Consider the following 25,228-nt stretch of genomic DNA (forward strand, 5'->3'; position numbering starts at 1 on the left):
CAGACCGTCTACAAAGACCTTTAATTTCATACAAAGACGAGATGCATTGTCCCAGATTTAGTTACCACTGAAGCTACTTTCCATGTGTCGTCCCTGAGCAGGCTGACACAGGGTAGAAGTATTACCTTGAAAAGTGGTAGAGCTTCTGTCAGGTTGTTTGGTTGTTTGGTTGTTGTGGAGAAAGGAATCCGGCTGAGTCTGTCCTGATGTTTTGGGGATTTTGCTCATATAAAGACAGCAGGTTCTCAGGCTTCAGATATTCAGCTCACAGTACAAAGAGCAAGTGGCTGCACATGTAAGAGTTGTTAGTACTGTACAGGGGGGGGGGGGGGGCTCTGTACCATCACAGCCACTGAATGTTGGCACTCTTTTCTTTGGACTCATTATTATTTTTATTTACTATTATTATAGTCCATTTGCAACTGAAATCTTATTAAAGACAAATGCAATGTAGACCAAATACTCATCTTACTCAATCACGGTGTAAAATGAATACACAAGGAGAAAGCGGTTTGAAGAAGATGGAGATTTCTGCCAGGAGGGGGGGATGTCTGCCTGTGAGGAAAATCAGTGATTCAGGATTTGGAATCATGAAAACGTGATGCCACATGCTTCACCAATGCAAGCAGCTGTTTTCACCTCCTGCTTCTTTTCTTTTCCTTTTTTTTTTATGCTTCATTTCAAACTGCCTGTACATTGAAATATGAGGAACAAAATTTCTTTTAAATGCCATTTATCCAAAGGCAATTTCTCAGTGCTTGGCCCTGTATGAAATGCTCAGTTTGGCTTTGTTACAGTGGCATAAAATGAATCCATTAATGGTTGAAAGTGTCTGTTTCACTGTGATCCAGGCACATTTCTTCATATAAAGTCATTGGGCAAAAAAAAAAATCTTTTATGCTACTCTTTATTTTTTTAGAAAATCATTTGAGCACATTTTTAGTCAGACAATTGAAAAGCAAAGGATGGAAACAGACTAAAGGCAGGAGAATATGCTTCAGCACGATTAGATTCTAGGCCAGCAGGGATGCATATCTGGCTCCAGAGGAGGCCGTATTGAGCCAGTTTGCACAGAATAATGCCCTTTATACTTTCAAATGATTATATATTATTTAAAAAATCCCATTTTATCGTCCCCCATTATGCCATGAATGTATTATTTGACATTACACTGGGACCTTGGCATTATTAGTATTCAGCTCTTGCCCACAGATATCTATTTTCTTGGAGTGAGCTGATGCTGTTTGGTCTCTGAGGGAACCTGAGCTAAATGTCAGATATACAGTGTAATCAGGCAGGAAGAGCATTATGCACTCCCCCCTGTACTGTATTGATGGCACTAAAAGCCTCATCATGGCCACTTTACCATCAGACCCATAACTGACCCTGAGCTACTTCCAAACATACATGCCGTTCCTTTTCTTGGTTTGTGTTCCATTATTTCTTGCATAGTTATTGTTTAGTAACAAAGTTTTTTAGCCATGCTGGCGGCGTGGCTCTACGGGGATGGTAATGAATGTATCTCCATCAACCGGTTTTTATGCGCATTTTCAATTTGCTCACTACAAACCTGAGTGGAATAAATAGTCGAATAAATCATGACGTGCATGCAGCATGTGACTTAAATGTCCACTGAAGCTTCCGCTAGAGGGACGAAAACATCCAATCTGTTAAGACCGATCAGGACATTGTAACCTTCCTAATTTCCATTATGTTTTCTATGATTTTCTACTGTTTGAGGTCTCATATGGCACTCTTTTAATTGTTATTATCCATCATCATCTTCTGCAGTGGTTTTATTAGGGAGCCAAAGTCCTGGCGTCATCCAGGCTAACCTCTATTCCACTATCTTCTGTAGCTCAATGCAATCTCATTCAGTATTTCTTTCAGAAAAAAATGTGTGTTCCTTTTCCTTTCCATATTCTAAGACAAATTGAGGAATTCAACAACATGAGTTGCTTACCTCGGTGATTTTAACGCTCTGAGACCCGTGGGATCGCCGGCGATCCTGACAGACTTTACTGTCTTTCAGAGGCTCTAGCAGGTTCAGTTTTAGAGCTATAGTGAAGATACAGATATCACATGAAACTAGAAAATCCATCGGTACCAACCATGTTAGCTTTTCGGGAAGGAGGCTAAATAACGCTCCAAAGTTAGGCTAAATGTTGGCGAGGAAAAACTGGCATGGCCATTTTCAAAGGGGGTCCCTTGACCTCTGACCTCAAGATATGTGAATGTAAATGGGTTCTATGGGTACCCACGAGTCTCCTCTTTACAGACATGCCCACTTTATGATAATCACATGCAGTTTGGGACAAAAAACATCTTGTTTTTAATGCGGTATAAATGCGTTAGTTTCACCTATTCTAAAATATTCTCATGAAACTTTACAGCCACAAACTAGAGACCTAGAGCATTCAGAGGATGGATGGATCAGACTAGAGACCTAGAGCATTCAGAGGATGGCTGGACCAAACTAGAGACCTAGAGCATTCAGAGGATGGATGGATCAGACTAGAGACCTAGAGCATTCAGAGGATGGATGGATCAGACTAGAGACCTATAGCATTCAGAGGATGGATGGATCAAACTAGAGACCTAGAGCATTCAGAGGATGGATGGATCAAACTAGAGACCTAGAGCATTCAGAGGATGGATGGATCAGACTAGAGACCTAGAGCATTCAGAGGATGGATGGATCAAACTAGAGACCTAGAGCATTCAGAGGATGGATGGATCAAACTAGAGACCTAGAGCATTCAGAGGATGGATGGCTTTCCTAGCTATATTGATAATAAGCTGGTTTCTGAGCAGTTTAAACAACATGTGCTCACCATCCAATCGCCGAAAATGCAATTCCTGCAGAAATCTTCAAATATCAAACGTTTTTGATCCCAAATCACAGGTCTTGGTGTCCTAATGTGGTATCTTGGAGGGATTATTGATATTTTGTATCAATTCTCCAGTGGTAAAACAATGGGCATCATATACTTCCATCTTAATTTTCTAAACCCTTAAACACTTTTACAATTTATTTGAATGAATTCATGTTTATTTCATATTTATGACTAGAACACTTGACACATAATGTTGAGCTGCATCTCAAATTAATCTTCACATTTCCAGCTTTCAGATGATGTACACCACTTCTATGTGACATCTACTACTGACCTGCTATCTCCCATAAAGACCCCCTGTCCTCCCCTAAAAAAGACAAAACAAACGAACAAACTTAAACAACGATTACTTAGTAAGCGAATGTACTTAAGTTATTATAACCTAATTTCGTCCATATCCGTAAAACCCATTAACACTCCTCTAATGTAATTTTCTCAACTTTCTAGATGTAATCTCTTCCTTCTAAAAGCTTCGACAGCATTCGGCCTGTTTGTTCTGCTGTTGAGCTGTGACATTTAGTTTGTGACGGTCTTTAGGGCTTATGGGAAATGGTGTTCGTTAAAGGCCACTAAAAAACATACATTATGAATAAACAACTATAGGGGGGGGGGGATTTATGAGCTATACTGCAGCCAGCCACCAGGGGGCGATCGAGATGTTCTGGCTTCACTTTTGGGGTTCTGTCCTGTCGTCCATCTTTATATACTGTTCATGAGCGGTATCTAGAGCACGCCCCCTGGCTACTCAGAGGTGGAGACTAGAAATCCAAGCTGAAATTGGACACTGATTGGACAGCCACATAAAAGGTGGCCAATTTTCCCTTTTAACAAACTACTCTTTCTCATTGTGCTACAAACATGAAAGCAGCCGCTCTGGTCCAACACCATGGAAACCCTTCAGTCTAGTGCTGCAGTGCTTTTACTGTAGCAACAGGAGCTGCCACTCTATTGACAGTGAGCAAACCATCAAAGACATTCCCTCTATTATCCCCCACTTGAGAGTTTTGAATTTCAATGCCACACGAGGGCCGCGCAAGAACTGCACGATAAGAGCTCTACACAGGCTGTTTACATGTTTACAGCATTTACTCTCAGGTTGACACCATTTTGCACCAGTTGATTCAAATCCTCAGAATTCACACAGCAGTCTGGCCTGACGCCCAACATATGTCACATATGGTTTTTCCTCAAAAAAGATGATCTCAGACCGCAAGATTAATCAGGCAAATAACACCTGAGACAAGATGTTGATCTAAATAGCACACACTGTGTAATCTGCTCCGACAAGCCATGGAGACCGGCTGCTAAATCTTCAAATGAATTATCGTAAGTGTGAAGAGTCTACAGTTTCACTTTCGTCAAAATACACTAATATAAATGTGTAATTCACTGCTCTTTAGCACTGCAATTGAATGAATTGCCATAAAAGTGGCATCAGAGGTGGTTTACACGGATCAAAGTCTTAATCCTGACTAATTCGTTCATGTTGTATTGTGTTTTACACGGCACTCAAAGCTCATAAACCTTCTTTTATACTGCAGGGTAACTGGAATTGGCACCACTCTCTAATATGGAACTATAAAGGCTGGCTTATTAGAGAGTGGCACCCTTGGATCGCTACAGTTATACTTCTCTTTTATCTGAAAAGTGGTTTAAACTGTCAAGGCGGTGGATTGATTTTTCAATTCAACCAGGCTCCAGTCATAGAAACCTTATTCAAATGGAGCGTTTGAGTGTTTCCCAATAAAAGAATACAGTTTTACTGGTAATGTTTCCATGTATTCAATAAAAGGCTGCCAGATCCTTCAAGGGACTCTTTGTAAGAATCAGAAATTGCTTGTTAACAGCGACACCTGTGGCCATTAAGTTAAGCTTGCTCTACATAGACATGAATCAGCATCGCTCAAAACAGTGAGGCGACACACGTCAGCTAAAAGCACAATATCACTCTATATTTCAGCTGCTTGGCAGTAATGTTAGCTGACCAGACGAAGGTTTCTCCATGAATCACTGCTGATCCTAGTGTTGGCTTTTCCTGCTTCAGTGTGTAGCGTGCGTGCATGCACGTGAGAGGTGGAGTGAGAGAGCGAGTGAGAATGAGCGCGGTGTGTGAGTGAAGGCAGGCAGAGGAGCAGAGCAGCAGAGACTCCCGTCCTGGAGACCAAAGCTACGGTCTCTCCTGTGTCTTCTGGCCGTGGATGGGAGGCTGAAGCAGGAAGAGTTGACACTGTTCAACAGACAGGCTTCACTAGATACAACCAAGAGGTTTTGGTGCTTCCGTATAGTTTGTGTTGGAGTCTGAGTCTGAACAGCGTAGCCACACGCGAGCGCACATGGGACACCGACCCACAATGATTTATACGTGTAAGAAGTTACAAACAATACCCTTAATTAAGAATGCATCATATCTGTTTTTCAGGATATATATACGTGAAGGCATACAGTCATTTAACTGATATCCATTTTGATATAGAAAGGGGGGACTCTGACGTCCAAGCTAGTTCAATACACTTTCTGGAAACAGCAAGAGCTACAGTATATCAATGACATTTCTGGAGCTCCGACTTAGTTTCAAGTTTGTTAACTTGTCCTGGGAGACAGAGCTCTGTAGAGCTACAATGATTAATCGATTAGATGTCAACTATTAAATTAATCCCTACTATTTTGATAACCAGTCAGTCGGTTTGAGTCATTTTTTTAAGAAAAAAAGTCTAAATTCTCTGATTCCAGCTTCTTAAATGTGAATATATATTTTCTGGTTTCTTTCCTCCTCTATGACATTAAACTGAATATCTTTGAGTTGTTGACAAAACAAGACATTTAAGGACATAATCTTGGGCTTTGGGGAAACACTGGTCGACATTTTTCACCATTTTCTGATATGTTATAGACCAAACAACTGATCCATTTATCAAGAGAATAATCAACAATGAAAATAAGCGTTAGTTGCAGCTCTAGAGCTCTGGATCTGACTGATGTATCCATAATTTAGTCAAAATGTTGTGATTGTAGCACATTGCCATGTACAATGTAACGTTGTGCCCTCAGTAATACCGCACTTGAAACACATATCCAAGACTGCAGGATTGAACCGGTGTATTTTTTGAGGAGTGAGGTAAAGCTGTTGAAGACAATTGTAGTTGACCAACTTAAATCTAGCATTTACAGTTTAATATGCTGCTCTGACATAGATCTGACCGTAGGTCCTCATCTATAGTAGCGCCAAAGTCGGGTTCCCACCTCTCTCTCGATCGATGTATGTTTGGTTTTGGACATTGATGCAACATTGTTGAATATACATTGATGCAACATTGTTGAATATGCATTGCTTATAAATTGCCTTGAACCTTTGTTACTGTGAAGCACCTCCTCCACCTTCGTCAGGAAGGCTCTCAGTTGCAAATAACAAAAGAAGTGTTTGTTGGATGGATCATATTTCTCTTTTAGCTGTTCAAAGGACATGAAGCTGTCATTACTATAACAGTGCTCAAGGTATATTATCCCTCTATCACGCCAAATAAAAAAAAAAATATCAGATCATTGGTATACTTCATTTTCTATCAATATAAAATGTTTCTATGTGTATAAAGTAAGGCTGTCAAAGTAACACAACTTTATTTTAACGCTACTGAGTTCTTTAATGCATTAATGCAACTTGTGATTTTTAGGTAATGGCTCAGTTTTAAAGCTAGAGTGAAAATATAGATGGCGACATAAGAAAACCTGATGACTCCATCGGTACCAACCATGTCATAGCTTGTCGAGAAGGAGGTTAAATAACGCTCCAAACTTACGCAAAATGTTGGCGAGGAAAAACTGGCATGGCCATTTTCAAAGGGGTCCCTTGACTTCTGACCTCCAGATATGTGAATGTAAATGGGTTCTATGGGTACCCACGAGTCTCCCCTTTACAGACATGCCCACTTTATGATAATCACATGCAGTTTGGGGCAAGTCCTAAGCAAGTCAGCACACTGACACACTGACAGCTGTTGTTGCGTGTTGGGCTGCAGTTTGCCATGTTATGATTTGATCATATTGTTTTATGCTAAATGCAGTACCTGTGAGGGTTTCTGGACAATATCTGTCATTGTTTTGTGTTGTTAATTGATTTCCAATAATAAATATATACATACATTTGCATAAAGCAGCATATTTGTCCACTCCCATGTTTAATAGTTGTCCCATGTTGTTTAATATTTGTCAAATATTAAATACTTGACAAATCTCCCTTTAAGGTACATTGTGATTAATCACGATTAACTATGTTAATCGATTGACAACCCTAATATAAAGTGAAACTACTATGTAACCATGATAAAGCCAATACAAACTTTGGACCAAAGCAAACTAAACCTCTTGTTGAGATCATTTTCCTTGCAGCACTCAGTCCTGATAGACCATGTTGGGGGGAAAAAAAACAGCAATGGTTTCCATGGAAACTGCTAATCATCTCCAAAGTTGAGACAAGATGAATCATTTATTTTACCCCCCCCCCCGACCTGCCTCTGGAGCGTTCAACCAGACAGTGTAATTACTTATGTTTGTTCCATGCACTATTTATGTGCACATTAAACTGCTGTGATATAGAGGCCTGGATCAGATGAGACATCGGCCTCCGTTCTGCAGCCAGAGGAGTTTAAGTGGCTGTAATGTAAGAGAATAATTGGCACTGAAGATTCACTGTCGGTCGGACAGACCTGTGTGAAATAAAAAGGAGCATAATGACGATCGTGTGAGTGGAGCTAAATGAGAGGTTTGATGCTTTTCAACCTACGTCTGAATTAAAATACTGCTTCCATTAGTTTGTAGAACTACCCACTCTGCTGCAGCTTCTCACTTAGCCATCACATATTATACTTTACTAAACATTGCACATTATATTAGTTCAGAAAATATATTTTTTCATGCTTTGTCTTATAGTCAGTAGCCTAGCAACAGTACGCAGTTCAAAGTTCTTATCAGGTAACTTTCCTTTGTCTGTGTATTGGGAATGAATAGGCATGCTGTATTTGCTGTTTCCACATGTAATGTTATCACAATGCACCTGAATATATTGCCAGATTTACGTAACTCTGTGTGTTTCTGTATGCGCGTGTGCTTTTCAAAGCACCTCCACTGTCAGGCCTTAGTCTGGTTTGATCTATGGAGGGGTGGTGAAGGTGGCTATTAGCGCCACACTATTAATGAGCTATCATTTTTCTCAGACTTTTCGCTGTCTGTTTTCTGTCATTCCTCCTTTGCTCATCCTTTTCAGATCTCTTTCTCTTATGCTGTGCATGTTTTACCGTGTTTTTAGATGATGTCTTGTCATCCTAATTGCTACAGTAGTACCCCTCCTTTGATTTCAAGGAGCTGTTTTATGGCAGCTTTAGTTGTTAATGAGACATGTTTCCGTGTCACATGTGCCGAAGACATGCATCCAATGCGATGGATGTCACCTTGACATCACATCACCTACTGAGCCAGGTGGAATTATATAGCATGTCCTTCACTGTGAGATCTACTGGAGAAGACAGTGTTCACTGTGAATAACAATAAGTAGATGTGGCATGTACTGTACTGTGTATGTAAAGTGAGGCGCAACAAGTGTTACCGTTTCTGTCAAAAGCAACATAGAAATAAGGTGCAGTCCAAACAACAGTGGCTGGAGAAGCCATCGAGAATAAGTGCTACAACGGCTCGTATTAAAGGGGACATATGCTCATTTTCAGGTTCATACTTGTATGTTAACATTAGGGCTGTCAAACAATTCAAATATTTAGCGTAGTTTTTTATCTGTTTAAAATGTTTGTTAAGTATTTAATACTCTTATCGACATGGGAGTGGGCAAATATGCTGCTTTATACAAATGTATGTATATATTTATTATTGTAAATCAATTAACAACACAAAACAATAACAAATATTGTCCAGAAACCCTCACAGGTACTGCATTTAACATAAAACAATATGCTCAAATCATAACATGGCAAACTGCAGCCCAACAGGCAACAACATCTGTCAGTGTGTCAGTGTGCTGACTTGACTATGACTTGCCTCAAACTGCATGTGATTATCATAAAGTGGTCATGTCTGTAAAGGGGAGACTCGTGGGTACCCATAGAACCCATTTACATTCATATATCTGGAGGTCAGAGGTCAAGGGACCCCTTTGAAAATGGCCATGACAGTTTTGAGCATTATTTACTGTAAGTGACAAGCTAGTATGACGTGATATGATAACAGTATCGTTACTCTAGCTTTAAAATTGATACCATGACAACCTCTGACAGGTTGATTGTGTTAAAGGGGACATATCGTGCTCATTTTCAGGTTCATGTTTTGTATTTTAGGTTTCTATCAAAAAACACATTATTTTCCTCATACTGTCTGTCTGAATATACCGTACCTATTTTCCTGCTCTGTCTGAAACACTCCGTTTTAGCGCATTTCAACGGAATGGCAACGGAATTGCGTTGCTAGGAAACAGTTTGGGTCCATATTTATATCCTGTCAGCTGATGTCATTCACATACACCGCAACAGGAAATAAACTGGGAAAATGGTCTAAATATTGTATATTTGTGTAATCACAAATGGACAGAAATCGGCTTGTTTCAAACACACAGTTTCTGAATACGGGCTGTGTGTATTTCTCCATGAATTGAGTGTTTTTAATACTTTAATAGTATTTATATATCACTTTAACCTGCTTTTTAATATAAAAGACATAAATCTCACTTTTTACAATATGAGACCTTTAATGCGTCAAAGAAACTAGTGGCGTTAAAACAGATTTGCGTTAATGCGTTATTATCACGTGACCTTTGACAGCCATAACTTACATGCTTTAATGTTCAACACATTATTTGTTTCATACTGTCTGAATAGACCTGTATTCACCCTCTGTCTGAAACGCAACGTTTTAGCTCCTGTTTCTTTAAACCCCCATACCGAAGAAGCCCAGTCTGCTCTGATTAGCTAGGGGAGCCAAATGTGAATGGCGTGTTGAATCATGTGTTTTCTGATCTAGACAGCCCACAAAAAACTGACTGGGTCGTCTTACTTCACAGTTTGTGGGTTGGTAGGAACTCCAGATACCCAAATGTATGAGCACAAGCACTGGAAAAGTTGAAAAATATGTCCCCTTTAAGAAGAGAGGGGTCCAAGCATTGATCCTTGAAGTAAACCAAGGGGGCTACATCTGGGTCTGAAAAGTGAAGCCAATGCTGAAATACCTTAAACCTGCATTCTCTCTACCAGCCAGCAGGGGGCGACTCCTCTGGTTCTATAGAAGTCTATGAGAAAATGAGCCTACTTCTCTCTTGATTTATTACCTCAGTAAACATTGTAAACATGAGTTTATGGTCTCAATCACTAGTTTCAAGTCTTCTTCAATACAGCATGATGTTCATTTAGTAAATGATGGTCCCATTTAGAGTCAGATAGACCATAAAGCAGGGGATGCTTTAGGGCGGGGCTACATTGTGAGTGACAGGTCGCTACCACGGCGTTGTGCGGTCTGGGAGTTGTCTGTGTTTTCGTCTTAAAACTTGAACCCTTTCACAGTGTGTTTTCACTTCATCAAAGTTAATTAGAACCTTTCTGGCAACTAAGAATGTCTTATTCAGTGTTCGGTTGAGCTTCGTTCCACCCTCTTGTGTCACTCCTGGTTGCAAAAAGCCAACATGGCGACCGCCAAAAACCAAGAGGGTCACGACCGAAAAAAATGCCGAACTCGAGGCTTCAAAACGGCAGTTCACAAACCAATGGGTGACGTCACGGTGACTACGTCCACTTCTTTTATACAGTCTATGGTTACACCTTGTTGTTAGCAGCGGTGCAATAACAGCTAGAGAACCTGTACATTTGGTGGTAGAGTTATTTTATTACATGCACCTGCAGCGCTGATCACAGCATCAACAGTTAGAAAGACACTACAGAAGCTTTCAACAGCCTCAAACAGTCAACAATCATTTATAAAGGCACACACAGCAAGTTGAAAGATACTGCACTATACAACCGACCCAGTACATGAAAAATACAATTTATAACAATTACAGCTGCACTTACTACTGCAATTACAGCACAAAAATATTACTATATGACATCTACTGTATTTGTCATTTCAGGGAGTAAAATACTGCATTACTGGCTCCAATGTGGCAATTCAGTCATTAAACATCATAACATAAACACCTGTGTTCATGCAGAAGGATTTATGCAACTCAGCCTGAGTGAAAAAAAGGAATAAATACCTGAGTAAAGCAACACTGTGATGGAATAAGAAAGAGGAAAATCAATACAGAAAGATGCCCATATAGACCACACACAGAATCAAGAAACAAATAAAGAAAGAAAGAAGGGTACCTACTGTATATTTAAGAAAAAGAGCCAATCATTAGCCACACTGATTCAACTGTAGTGAACAGGTCTGCCAACTTTAAACCTTGGTTAGGCACTTGCGGTAAATGAGCTGTGAGCATGACAGACCCAGCAAGGCTCTTTCTTTTCTGATTCCCAGAGCAGGACTGCCCGTACTCCTCAGGGTTGGGTTGCACCAGCTCTGAATAAATCCATTACTAAGTTTGTGTGTATCGTCCTTCCTAAGTTGTAATTAACTACTAGCTAGTTTCAAACTACTGATTTAGTAAATAGGGTTGGATCATTAAAACTTGAGGGATGTCTTAATTCTTCTTAACTGAGTGAAATTAGCCAGAAGTATCTGAGTAGCAGCCATGATGAGAGCGGTTTGAAGTCTCATTAATAAGGAAAGGTGCTTCAATGCTTCCTTTCTTATCTCCTTTAGCATAGCGTACACTGGAGCATCTTTTACAAAAGGAAAAGAGATAAGATAATGCCATCCCACAATTCCTTGCGGTAGCAACATTTAAAGCTACGTCAATCGCCGTCGCATCACTACGTAGTCTAGTTGTGCAGTCGGATTCTCTTAAAGGAACAGTGTGTAACAATTCAGGGGATCTATTGGCAGAAATGGAATATAACATTCATAACTATGTTTTTATTAGTGTATAATCGCCTGAAACTAAGACTAGTGTTTTCGTTAGCTTAGAATGAGTCCTTCATATCTACAAGGGGAGCGGGTCCTCTTCACGGAGTCCGCCATGTTGCACTGCCATGTTGCTCTGCCATGTTTCTACAGTAGCCCAGAACGGACAAATCAAACTGGCTCCCGAGAGAGACTTTCACGTTTTATGTTACCTGAAGGCCACCGTAGTTCTCCATCACGCCTGTAAAACTGCGGTACCGTGAGCCGGGGAGGGCTAAACCGTGGTACCGCCAGCCGCCGTCTGACCTCCGTTGCTCCTAAAGTACAGTTATTATGTAATGGATGGCCTCTGAGCGAGGCGAACGGCGTTACCACGGTGCACTCTGCGGCTCAGAGGAGAAGTTCGCCAAATCCTACACACTGTCCCTTTAACAGCGGTTGTCTTTGCCTAAGTCCTTCTGAATCCTCCTTCACGTCTTTCTTTGACCTCAATGGAAAATGTCATAAGGTCAGTGGTTAGGAAAAGACACTGGACGTCATTTATTTTTACTATTCGACCGCAGCCAAGGTCTATTAAGCAATTTTGGTATTGTGGCCTCACAGGGTTTTGCAACGTCCACGTTCATCACGTGACGCACACTCGCCCAAAAAACATTGTTGCCATACACAATCATTGAAAAAAGAGCGTCTGTAAAACGATTAATATATTTATCTCAGTGACAAAACTCCCCATGAAATGACTCTTTATTATCAGAATCTGATGTAGTCTAGAGCAGGGGTTCTCAAACTATTCAGGGCCAGGGACCCCTTAAAGGGGAGAACATTTTCCAAGGACCCCGTCATAATCGTAACATTGATTAAGTAAAATGCTTACTACCATTTGTACTCTTAGACGCCATTGGAACTATTTGTATTCTAAAACTTTTCAACCTAAATACTTCAGACCTGTTTGACAGTGATAAACAGAAACACATTTCAGTTTGAATCATGTTAATACCACTTTGTTTTGCCCTGAAATGCCGGTTGCTTTGTAATTAGATGTCGGTTTAGCCTGGCTAGCTTCAGCTTCGTTCACTAGTACCTGAAGACACATGACGCATTTTAGTCTCCCGTCGCTGTCGCTCGATATAACTGTCGTCAGATTTTCTCCATTTAGCTAGTTTGGGCTGTATATACCTACGTACTTTTTAATGATACAGCACAATTTTATAATTTATAGCAAATTATTTTGCGGACTTCCTGACAGAGTGCCACGGACCCTAGTCTGAGAATCACTGGTCTAGAGGAGCTGTGTGATTAAATGATTTCAATCCCATTCATGTGGAAACGGAAGACTCACACCTCATTTTATCAGCATAATTCTTGTAATTTGAGGTGTATTGCGTTTTTTGTGTAAAAAATTGATTTAAAAACATTCCAGTTTACATTGTTATTAAACAGCATTTTGATGAAGTTTGGACCGCGTCTTCAGTGTGAACAGGTGAAATATTAGCAAGCTAACATTAGTTTTGGCAGTTGGTTTAGTAAGCTACACAGCAGTTACACCTGGCAGTTACAGGGTGTAAATATTGAGTTTTTAATAACTGGTTTGTGTGGTGCAACCCCTTTCATATTAGTGAGGCGTAAATATCCACTGACATAGTCAACACTTAGTTCTAACAGGGCTAATCTGTTTGGTGCCACTGACTCCAGGTCTGCGTTACTCTCTTTGAATAAAAAAAAAAAAAAAACCTCTACTGTAAGACAGGTATACTCAGATAAGTGAAAAAATAGAAACTGTATGTATCATTAAATAATAAACTGTAGATAAACATGCTAGTGGGATACACGTTCATAGATTCCCACCAAAGCCACATCTTTTTTAAACAAATCTTAACATATATTTTATATTTTCTTTAGCTGTTTGCATATTTTTCTGTCTGCTATAATCAAACTGCAGAAATGGCAAATATTAAGAACACTGTAATGGTAACAGGCATTAGAAAATACAGGCAGTACTGCTAGCAAGCACCCAGATGTCGTGTAACACTTTTTTTCCACAAAACAATCAATCCAGAAAATGCTGTAAAGATGTAAAAACAGTATGTGACAATCAGTGGAACGGTTTTCTCTTACAATTGTTTTGCAGAATTCTCCCCAGAACATCAATATGATGACAATAAGAGCTTTTCTCAGATGTTGATGGTCAGTGGTCCAGCATGCTACTAATTTAACACCGACGTGAAACTCAAACCTGTGGCATAAATCGGATTAGATCCCTTGCTAACGGGGATCCAGCTACAGTATGTGGCACCAGCGAGGTAATAGCTTGCACATAGTGCCTCTGAAGAGCCTGTGATATGTTTGGAGGAACAGCACACGAACAGAAGAAAATACACATTGTTCACAACTGCAACGGCAAAATCAGACTCCAGAGGACAAACTGCTGAACAGAGAATAGTACAGCTTCAGTTAGCATAGTATCGTATGGGGTTGAGTACTTTCAGCCTTGGATTAGCAGGCCTCAGACACTGTTAGGGTTGTAACAGAGCATGTTCAGTTGCAGGTTTTCATCCCAGTGTCTGAGGATGATGAAGAGCTGGTTGGCAGTAGCCTTGACGGAGGCTAAGTCTCGGCCTTCTGTGATTTCCTGCGCGCTCAGCCACATGCTGGCCTTGGCGGCTACCAGTTCCCACTCTATGAAATGACTAGCGGAGCTGTGCTCCAGCCAGGCGAGGGCCACAGCTGTGGCCCACACCATGCTCTCTGGATCCAGCATCCTCTTCAGCACGCCGCTGGGCGATGCCGTTTCCAAGCCCCCCGACCCAGAGCCCCGTCCGCTGTCCGCCTGGGAGTGCGGGGAGAGCGGAGGCTCAGATGCAGTGGACGGACTGCTTAACGAGCGAGGACCTGCAGCATGAGAAGGGCTGTGGATGCCTGCAGTGTGCTCTGCATGTTGCTGACATGGTTCTGGCTCACAGAGTGATCTGCGTCCGTCATCGGCGCTCTCGGCGCGGCGGCTACTGGAGTGAGACAGGTGGCCCAGGCTGGTGCGGTGGCTGGTGAAAGGGGACGTCCACTTTAGCTTGTCCATGGGCACGCTAATGGCATCGCACAGAGCTGTGTCCAGGGGAAACGCACCACTAGCCAACTGCAACAACACCTGTGCAGAAGGAAATAGTTTACAGCTTGACATAACTAATGTTATTTATTTTTTATCCGACCATAAATCAGCAGTGTAGTGGTACTTGTAGAGGAGGAGGGGGTGCATTTAAACCCCTGAAATTCCTCTTCTGATAGCAATTTGTGTTTTTTAAAGTGTCAGTATATTTTTGGAATCATTGGGCAAAAGTTCCATAATAACCTTTCAGCATATTGTAATTCAAGTGTTCTGAGAGAAAACTAGACTTCTGCTCCTCCTCATGGCTCTGTTTTCAGGCTTTAGAAAATCTAGCCTGTGACGGGAGACTTTGACCAATCAGAGGTCATTTCATTGAGAGAGCGTTCCTATTGGCTGTGCTCCAGTCATGTGATCGGAACTTGGCGTTCCTTCATCAGATTTCACAATGGCAATGGCGTCACAAACTTTCTCATTTTACAGCTAAACCGTGCACTACAAGATGATTCTGACAACATCTGAGGAGAGAAATAGGCATTAACATAACATAATATTGATTCATATTTGATCAGCGCTGCCTAGTTTGACCGTTTGGTCGGAGTTCGTGAGTGATTGACAGCCGGCTCTCATAGATGGCAGACCTCAGATCAGCTCTTACTGGTTGTTTTCCTCCGGTATGTGAAATCTTGTAGATACCGTTAGGAGCACCGGAGGACACCGGAGGACACAGAGGAACATGATTTTTTTTCAGGTTACCTGTTTCATGTACTACTGTCACAATATAGTGACCGTTTTATAAAAATAACATACAATATTTAATCATATTTGCTCCAATCTCGCCTACTTCAGCTTTAATGCATGGCAAACAAACAAAATAAGATGTGAGGGAGGTCCTGATCAACTGATTTGAGTGCATGCTGTTCGCCTGTACTGACTGCATATCGTAACAACAGTCTTCTTAGGTTCATTACTTCCTGCTTCAATCAGCAGCTGGGCGTGAGGTGCCTCACAATAGGGTACCTCTATGGGCGTTGTTAAAGGAAGGGAAAATCAGCCATTCTGATCATTTTTCACTGATGTTTTCTTTCCTTTGAATTTGAAAAGTGATGAATAATGTACGAACAAGGTGGCGTGCACAGCATAATTAGAGCCTCCGTCAAGGTCCTGGTGGGTTCAGGTAGGAGCAGGATACAAATGAACACAATGCTCCCGCTGTTTGTTTTTACACCAATTTTGAAAAAGAAATCTGTCAAATTGTTGCATGGTTTTCAGTTTACTTGACTTATATTATACAACTCCTTCCTTGGTCAGTTATGGCTAAAATGAATTCAAATATGTAGTGAAATATTGTGGTATTTATTGTTTAAAATGCAAGCAAAGTACTATTCATACAGTCACGCGCAAGTCAGCATGAATAGAGAGGCAAAGTCCCTCCCCTTCCGGTGGACGTCATCAGACCTGATTTCGGAAAAAACATGTACAGTACTCAGCAGCGAGAGAAATAATGATTTGATCGTGTGAATCCCACATACCTGTATGATGTTTGTCAAGTTATGAGATAATTTTGCAAGTCAAGAAAGTCAGTTTGTCGTAGTGTCATTTAGTTTTGTGTGAAACCGCTCAGTGAACTACATCTCTCGTCTCGCACAATGTACGTCACCAACACTAGCTAGCTAGCTAACTTAGCTATGACCACGCATAAATGTAACGTTATTTGACCTGATGTGTTTTATCCAGCGACTCCTGCTCTTTTTATCAGCCAGGAAGAGAAAGATCAAGCAAAACCGGTTGCTTGTTTGAGTACATCCCAGTAGGAAACACACCGGCATCGTAGCTTCAATGAGAGAGACATCACGAAAATATATCTGTCTCTCTTCATTGTCTACTGTTCACATTTGTTTTAAATAAGGTCCCATGGTGGTCCACCGGAAGGGGCGGGACTTCTCCTCTCTATGTACTTTAAAACTGTATTTTCTTTTTTAAACTGAGCATACATACAACTGATCAAATCCACCACTGACCTTTTATCATCCCCATATTATTTTATCGTTTTCCTTCATTTCTCAGAGACGGGACAAATTTGCAAAGAAAGGGGTGATATTCAAACAACAGTTCTAGATTGGATTTGAATCAGATCTGCATGGTGCAAAACAGCTTTGAACTGCTTATTGTTCCCATGCACTCTGTCACAGACTGACACATTCGTGTCTTTAGACAGATCTACAGTCAGTTGAAATTAGTGTCCATCAAAAGAAATGCAGCTTGACAGGAGCATTCACGTTATAGATATCTGCTGCTCACCAGAGGAATGTAGTCTTTGTTCTCGTTGTCACTCTCTCCAATTGAATCACCGGACTTGCTGTGAGATCGACACATGAATCCTTTAGCAGCCCGAGTCAGCAGACGAGTCCTGCTGAGGGCCAGCCTTATAGAGGAGAGGGAGAAGCACACACCACTATTAGATTGAATGTACTGCTTCTATGAGGACAGGGAAAGCAATTGTTTCTTTTGATTATTCTGGTACAACTGTTGATTTCCAATAGGAATCCAATAAATTGACGATTTCTAAACCAAGCTAGCAGCGCGGCTCCAGGAACGGCAATGTTGGTCAATCAGTCATGGTCACTTTGTTCCAGACTGAAATATCTCAACAAATATTTGATGGATCACCATGAAATGTTGTACACACATTCATGATACCTAGAGGATGAATCCTTATGACTTTGATGAGCGCCTGACTTTTCCTCTAGCGTCACCATGTTGGTTGGTTTTGTGTGAAATGTCTCGAATGTTCCCCTCAGGATGAATTGTAATAACTTTGGTGATCCCTTCATCTTTCCTCTAGCGCCATCAGGTCAACATTTCAATTTGTCAAATACTTTGGTTCAAAATGAAAGTGGCCGAGAGCTCCTCATACTTTATATTATTAGTAACATTTATTCACATCGCTCAGCTCCACCCAAACCAGCTGAATAAGCTTCTTTTGTGTGAACATTTAGAAAATGTTGATATCCAACACTCACATTTTGACATCATCAACATCTTACATTCAGCAGCATGTGCATGTTTTTTTCTGTATGCATTTCTTTGTCAAGTTCACACTATTAAATTCACATCAGATTAATGTCACAGAAAACAAAACAGTGTCATTATTTTACTGTCTGTTCACATGTCACTGCATCGCATCACTTCCCTTCACATTCCCTTCATCATCTGTAGTTCACATGCATGTAGTACATGCATTCAGTCTTTAACAGTTAGTGAGATGACTGGCACTGCATGGAGTCAACAAGAGAGGTGTCTGCTGGAGTGGATCCACTTAGGTTCACTCTTATGGACTCATTTAAATGTTCATCTGTCAGTGTTTTTCTGAACTTAGATTTCAAGGGGGCGGGATGTCTGTGAATTGGATTGGATAGAAATTTAACTTTACCAAGTGACTTTGTCTTATCAAATTAGTTAACATATTCTTTGAACCTTTAGCGAGCGTCTCAGAAATGGCTCACGAGCTACTGGTCACGAGCGAGCGAAGTGTTGAGACCCCCACACTAGATATTCTCAGAGCTAAACTAACTCTCCTGCAGTGTGTAGCGTGCGCGCAGACACGCAAGAGGTGGAGCGAGAGAGAGAGTGAGAACGAGCACAGTGTGTGAGTGAAGGCAGGCAGGCAGAGGAGCAGAGTAAAGCAGAGACTCCGGTCCTGGAGACCAAAGCTACGGTCTCTCCTGTGTCTTCTGGCCGTGGTCGGGAGGCTGAAGCAGGAAGAGTTGACACTGTTTAACAGACGGGCTTCATTAAATACAACTTTGTGGTTTTGGTGCTTCCGTGTAGTTTGTGTTGGAGTCTGAGTCTGAACAACTGTGTGGAGGTGAGAGAGTATAGTAAGCAGGGTTTGTACTTGTCTCTCCAGCTCTCATTTTTCATTCTTTACAAAACTACTTCTGTCACTTTTCATGTGGGCAACCCCTCGGAGTGCAACGCCTTCCGCCTCGCCCCCTTCTTTGACGGACAGCTTTTCACCTCTCCTTCGAGTAAGGCCACTCGAGGATGGACGACATTGTACAAACTTATTATTTTCTAGCATAAACAAGGCCTAAGTACGGCCTCACAGACCTTCTAGCATGGCAGTAGACTCTTAGTCTAAAGGAGAAGCAATTATCATTCCTTATTACGTGGTCCCTACTGGTCATGGAATAGTACAGTATTGTCCTGATACATTAACCTCAAGACAGCAGACTCTAAAAGTTCAAATCAGCTGACAAAGATGTTAAAAACAGACCAGTTCAAATAAGGCTGAAGTCTCTGTGTTTGAGCATGCAGTGGTACCACAGCCACAGCATATTTATGCAGCCAGCCAGTCTCCAATCACCCACCTGGCAGAAAAAAGGCTCTCCACCAGCTTCTGGGATTGGTCAGAGGTCACAGACGGACTCCTTTGGAAGACTTGGAGACAGAGAAGCAGAGTTAGACAAGGGCAGGAGAGAGATAAAGAAGCAGTGGCAGTCTCACATACTATAATAGAAGAGGTGAAACACCCACTGAGATGCAACAGTGACAGCGGATGACACATATTCCAGCTGTTTCTCCTCTGCAGGTGAAACACTTCTTCTTGTGTGTGTGTGTGTGTGTGTGTGTGTGTGTGTGTGTGTGTGTTTGTGCCCTCGGTATGTGCTCATTGTTTTTTTGTTTTTTTAAAAGGTCCAGACAGGGTTTGTCAATACAAACCACAAAATAGTGTCGACTTCAGTCATCACTTACAAGAAGAGGGACTAAAATGTCAATAATCTCATGTTTCACATTTGGAACGATGCGGCAGAAAAAGACAAGAGACCGGCAGACAGTTTATGTCAAAGGTCTTTGTGGAGGGAAATGAGAGATGAGATGCAGCAAATTCACTGATGGATTGATGTGTTGCACATACCGTCTGCGAAGCTAGATCTGTCCCAGCCGGAGGAGGAGGGGGTGCTGCATGGAGAGGCGCCATCCTCTCCATCTAAGACAATGATAAAAAAGGTTGAAAAATAACTCTCAGCTGTCCTTTATTATGATGAAATCATTCCCCCTTTTACTTAACTAGACATTGTTGTTTAAGGGGTGACACCCCAGTGAACAGTATGAAAATGTAGAGATGTCACCATGAAACTTCCCCAGTTGATTACTTACATTAAGACAATTCATTTTTGTATTACAAGTTTTCTGAAAATGTATGTTTTAGGGTTGTAAGTCATCGTAGTAATAACGCATTAATGCTAATTTATTTTAACGCTACTAATTTCTTAAAGGCATTAACGCAACTTGGATTCTTAGCTAGAGTGAAGATACTGGTATCATATGAAACTAGAAAACCTGATGAATCCATCGGTACCAACCAGGTCATACTAGCTGGTCATGAAGGAGGCTAAATAACGAAAAACTGGCATGTCCATTTTCAAAGGGGTCCATTGACCTCTGACCTCCAGATCAGTGAATGAAAATGGGTTCTATGTGTACCCACGAGTCTCCCCTTTACAGACATGCCTACTTTATGATAATCACATGCAGTTTGGGGCAAGTCATAGTCAAGTCAGCACACTGACACACTGACAGCTGTTGTTGCCTGTTGGGCTGCAGTTTGCCATGTTATGATTGGAGCATATTTTTTATGCTAAGTGCAGTACCTGTGAGGGTTTCTGGACAATATTTGTCATTGTTAATTGATTTCCAATAATAATTATATACATAAATTTGTATAAAGCAGCATATTTGCCCACTCCCATGTTGATAAGAGGATTGAATACCTAACAAATCTCCCTTTAAGGTACATTTGAACAGATTAAAAATCTAAAAACTATGGACCGGCAATTAATTGCAATTAAATATTTTAATCGATTGACACCCCTAGTATGTTTACATATGCAAATGGGATCTTATTAAATATGTGCTTATTTGCATGCATTTCCAGAACAGAAATCTGAATATTGGATAAAGTCAGGTTCAAAATTCTTGTTTCATTTTAAAGTCAAAGGTTCAAAGGTTGGATATCTCTTTTTATCACTCCATAAATAGCATTTAAAAAATACATTAGTTTTTAGGAATATATATATATATATATATATATATATATATGAACAAACCCCTCAGTAAAAACCTTCAGAATGTAGATAGGAATGAAATTGGAAAGTTTGTAAATGTAAGTGTTACTGAAGTGGAGATTTTTGTCTCAGAGTCTGAGAAAACACCTCATTTTGAAGATATACATTGTAAAATTCCAAAGATTTTGCAAGACAGGTGAATAGAGTAAACCTAATTAATAGATATCACAATGAAACCACTTAAATTAAGACAATTATTTTCAAAAAAGGGAAAAAGTCCAGAGTGCTCGGAAGTTCAAATCAGTGTGATGGAGGTGCTCTTTGGTGGGGTACACAAAGGTTCAAAAAAGGGGGGAGTCCAAGGCACTCTTCTAGCTTTGTTTGTATTACAAGTTTTCTGAAATGTTATGTTTGAATATGCAAATGATGTCATGTTCTGGCACAGCCAGAGCATTGAACTTTTTTCCCTTTTGATATAGTTAAGAATGTCTCTTGTTATTTATTTACTTTTATGTGATTTTGGATTTGGTTTCTTTTATATTATTCCGGTGTTTCCTGTTTTATTTTGTAATTCACTCCTCCTGTGTCTTGTCTGGTTTTACTTCCCACCTTTGTTTGTTTTCCCGCCTTTTGTTGATTGTCTGCCCCGCCCTGATTTGTTTCACCTGTGTGTAATCATGTCTTGTATTTAAGCCTGTGTGTTCCCCTCTGTCCTTGTCGGTTTGTTTGTCTCTCCAGCCCCCGTTTACCTTGTCCTCCGGTTTGCCTGTTTGCTCCTGCCCTGATCCTCGTGTTTCCCTGGTTTGTGATTTTTTTGGTTTTGTCTTCTGTTTGGTTTTTGTTGTTTGTTTCTATTTGTTCTTTTGTACTTTGTTCCCCTCCCTGCATTTTGGTTGTTGTTTAGATTTTCAGCTTAATATTATTAAAGCTCGCTTTTATGGATACCGGTGGACACAGAGGCACATGATTTTTTTCAGGTTATCTGTCTCATGAACTACTGTCACGATATATCGACCGTTTTATAAAAATAACTTTTTTTAATCATATTTGCTCCAATCTTGCCTACTTCAGCTTTAACGTTAGCTCAGTGTCGTCTTAGTTGGAAATCTGTTTTGTTGTTTAGTTCAGCTGTTGTCAACCGTTAACGTTACCAGATACGCAGGAATATTTTGCTGACTCATTTGAGACTAACGCAAGTTTGATATTGTAATTTACGTTTTACTAATGTTTATATTTTAGACTTCAGTGGACGTCAGGTAGAGTTAGCCCCGGTTTTAGTCTCAGGTGGTCCGCAGAGACCGATAGGTAATGTACAGATGCTAGCGTTAGCATTAGGTTGGGCCTGCTATTCGGCTCGGTACGGAGGATATACTGTAAATTTACAGAATTTTCCGTTTTAGGATTAACAGAAGTGTCCGTGAATGGTACAGAGGACTTTCCATTTTAGGGTTGAAGAAAATGTCCGTAAACTTAACGGAAAATGTCCTGGTCACTTTCTGCCAGGACATTATCTGTTTTCAGTGTGGGGTGTCTCCCCTTAAAAAGAAGACAGCTTTACCAGGCAGCACTGTTGCAGCTCATCTGCATCTGTGCCCGCTGTGTGTGCACCTCATTTTTTAAGTGTCAGTGCCAAGCAGATGCTCAAGCAGTGTGCTAGTCTTAGCACCTGCTGTTGCTATGCCACCACTGAAAACCAATTTCAAATGTTGTGCCCTTTTGCTGAAGTTGAAGTATTTTTAATGTAAAGCGGCACGCAGCTTTCTGAGTGCTCAATATCTCCGAGCTACCAGCGCTGAAATGCAAGTCTGCAACCTTCCCATTTCAAATAAAGACAGAGTAGTATTTTTATACTTTTATTTGCATTACCAAATAGGCCTTCTACCTTTCACTGTAGCTCTTCTATTATTTATTTCAGCTGTGTTTTTTGTTGGTTAGTGATCTAAAAATGAAAGCTCCTTATGCTGTTTATCTGGTTGGGATTGAAATGTGAGCTAAATATATGAAATGCAGCCTACTGTTGGGCGGCAGGACATCGTCAGCTTCCTCAGACATGCCACCAGACTGAGAGCGACCCAGTCCGATAGAGTACCCTCTGTTCTTCCTGCTCCCTGAACGAGACCTGGAATGGGAGCCCCTCTTCAGGCCTTCACCTGAAAACAACATTTTGAAATAAGTAGACGCAGTTTTCAAGCCGGACAATTTGAAAGTGCTAGATTAATACAGTATAATTTTGGATCTAGGCTTGCTTTAGACTGAACCACAATAACAGTTTTGTCTCCTTATGTGACAGTGATAACGTTAGGAGAGAAATCTACACGCTGCAACATTGAGAGTTAAAGGAATGGTTCAATATTTTGGGAAATATGCTTATTTGCTTCCTTGGCCTGACAATCTCAACGTTACGACTAAACTCCAGGACATAAAACCATTTTACCTACACAAACCAGATATAACGTGTAGGGCTGCATTTACTGATTATTTTCCCGTTCGATTAATCTGTTGATAATTTTCTCAGTTGGTCAACTAATCGTTTGGCCTAAGGTGCCTTTTTTGGTCCGACCAGCACTCCAAAACTCCAAAGTATTTACTTTCTACTGACATTTTTATAAAACATGACAGAAAAGCAGCAAATCATGTATCCTGTAATGATTAATTGATTATTAAAATAGTTGCTTTTTCATTTCCTTAATTGTTTCAGCTCTAAACATGATAATTAGTGAGCTTTAGGGGTCGTGGTAGGTGGATTTCTTTTACCTTTGTACAGAGCAAGAGTAGCTGTTTCTCCCTGTTTCCAGTCTTTATTGCTAAGCTAAGCTACTGTAACTGTCTGCTGGCTGTAGCTTCAGATTTAACAAACCATTTTGAGAGTGGTATCAATCTTCTTTTGGCAAGGGAATAAGCATACTTTTAGTGACACGGTAGCATACTGTAGCACATACAAGGTTACTTTATAGACTTTATAACTAATAAAACTACAAACAAAACAAGTTCAACTAAAAGTTCCATGGGTGGTTTGAGGTTCAAAAGTGTGGAGAGGACTGAACAATGGGGGGTATAAAGATTTCCAACACATTAAATCCATATGACTTACCAGGGTTTATATATTCAATACATGTCTGCAAATACTCATTAGTGTCCAGGTCGATGGGAACAAACGCTGTGAATTTGCTCAGTATATTGCAGGCCTTGCTGGTGTGAATAGCATATAGTTGGTACTTCCTGCCAGAGCCTGTGAAATATAATAATAAACATAAAATTTATTACATAACATTATTTCAAACATACATAATTTATACATGAATCGTATATATTAAATACAACTTAAAGGAATAGTTTGAAATTTTTTGGAAATGCGCTCATTTGCTTTTTTGCCAAGATTTATATGAGGAGATGCCACTCTCATGTCTATCCGTTAAATATGAGGCTACAGCCAGGAGGTGGTTGGCTTAGCAAAGGAGGAAACAAGCTAGCCTGGCTCTGTCCCAAGGGAGAAAAATCAACCTACCCTATCTCTTTGTTTAATCTGGTGGATTTTGTTGCCTTTGGGAAGAGCCAGGCTAGCTGTTTCCCCTCATTTCCAGTCTTTATGCTAAGCTACGCTAACTGTTTTCAAACTGACAAATGGCAAGAAAAACAAATAAGCGTATTTCCCAAAATCTGTAAAATATTAACATCTATGTAAAATAAGAGACATAAGATCAAATTGAAATCATGAAATTCTCTTTATTATCTTAAAATCCTCAAAATTTCCTATAAACACTTCCCGTAGAGCTCACCGTGCTCAATCTCACACTCCTTATCCGCCATGTGCTCAAAGTCGCCTATGATGGAGCGTCCAGCCATGTGGTGGAAGGTCTCGTTCCACAGCTCCTCATGAACCTTTTCCTCCCGTTCCCGGCCGTTCAGGAAGGGCTCGATATCAAAGACGACCTCCCACTTCGCTGGTTTCCCACACAGCAGTCCGGACACTACGGCCTTGCAGTCACCTTTGAGCTGGCTGGCTGCACTCAGATCTGAAATGTGGGTCTCCTGTGGGGTTTCTGCTTGACATAACTGGTGTCCATAGCCATCTGAAACATCACAGGTTTGATTCCTGAATGTGCAATTTTCATTTGTTACTCGACACTTATTCAAATCCGTCCGAAGCTTGTCACCTGCTACTGCTCACTTGC

The 25,228-nt window shown here is 40.7% G+C and overlaps 1 protein-coding gene across 1 annotated transcript in view; it reads right to left on the reverse strand.

Moving 5' to 3' along the window:
- Nucleotides 1–12,004: 12,004 nt before the first annotated feature.
- The window catches only part of vwa5b1 (von Willebrand factor A domain containing 5B1), a 37,281-nt gene continuing 24,057 nt past the window's right edge, over nt 12,005–25,228 (reverse strand). Inside the window, 7 exon segments of the mRNA XM_037772794.1 lie at nt 12,005–15,030; nt 17,287–17,410; nt 19,359–19,428; nt 19,907–19,978; nt 23,072–23,206; nt 24,148–24,285; nt 24,833–25,126. Coding sequence (XP_037628722.1) covers nt 14,392–15,030; nt 17,287–17,410; nt 19,359–19,428; nt 19,907–19,978; nt 23,072–23,206; nt 24,148–24,285; nt 24,833–25,126 — 1,472 coding nt within the window. The 3' untranslated portion in view covers nt 12,005–14,391.

This window comes from Sebastes umbrosus, chromosome 6 (assembly GCF_015220745.1).
Source record: "Sebastes umbrosus isolate fSebUmb1 chromosome 6, fSebUmb1.pri, whole genome shotgun sequence".
In the NCBI taxonomy this organism is placed as follows: Eukaryota; Metazoa; Chordata; class Actinopteri; order Perciformes; family Sebastidae; genus Sebastes; species Sebastes umbrosus.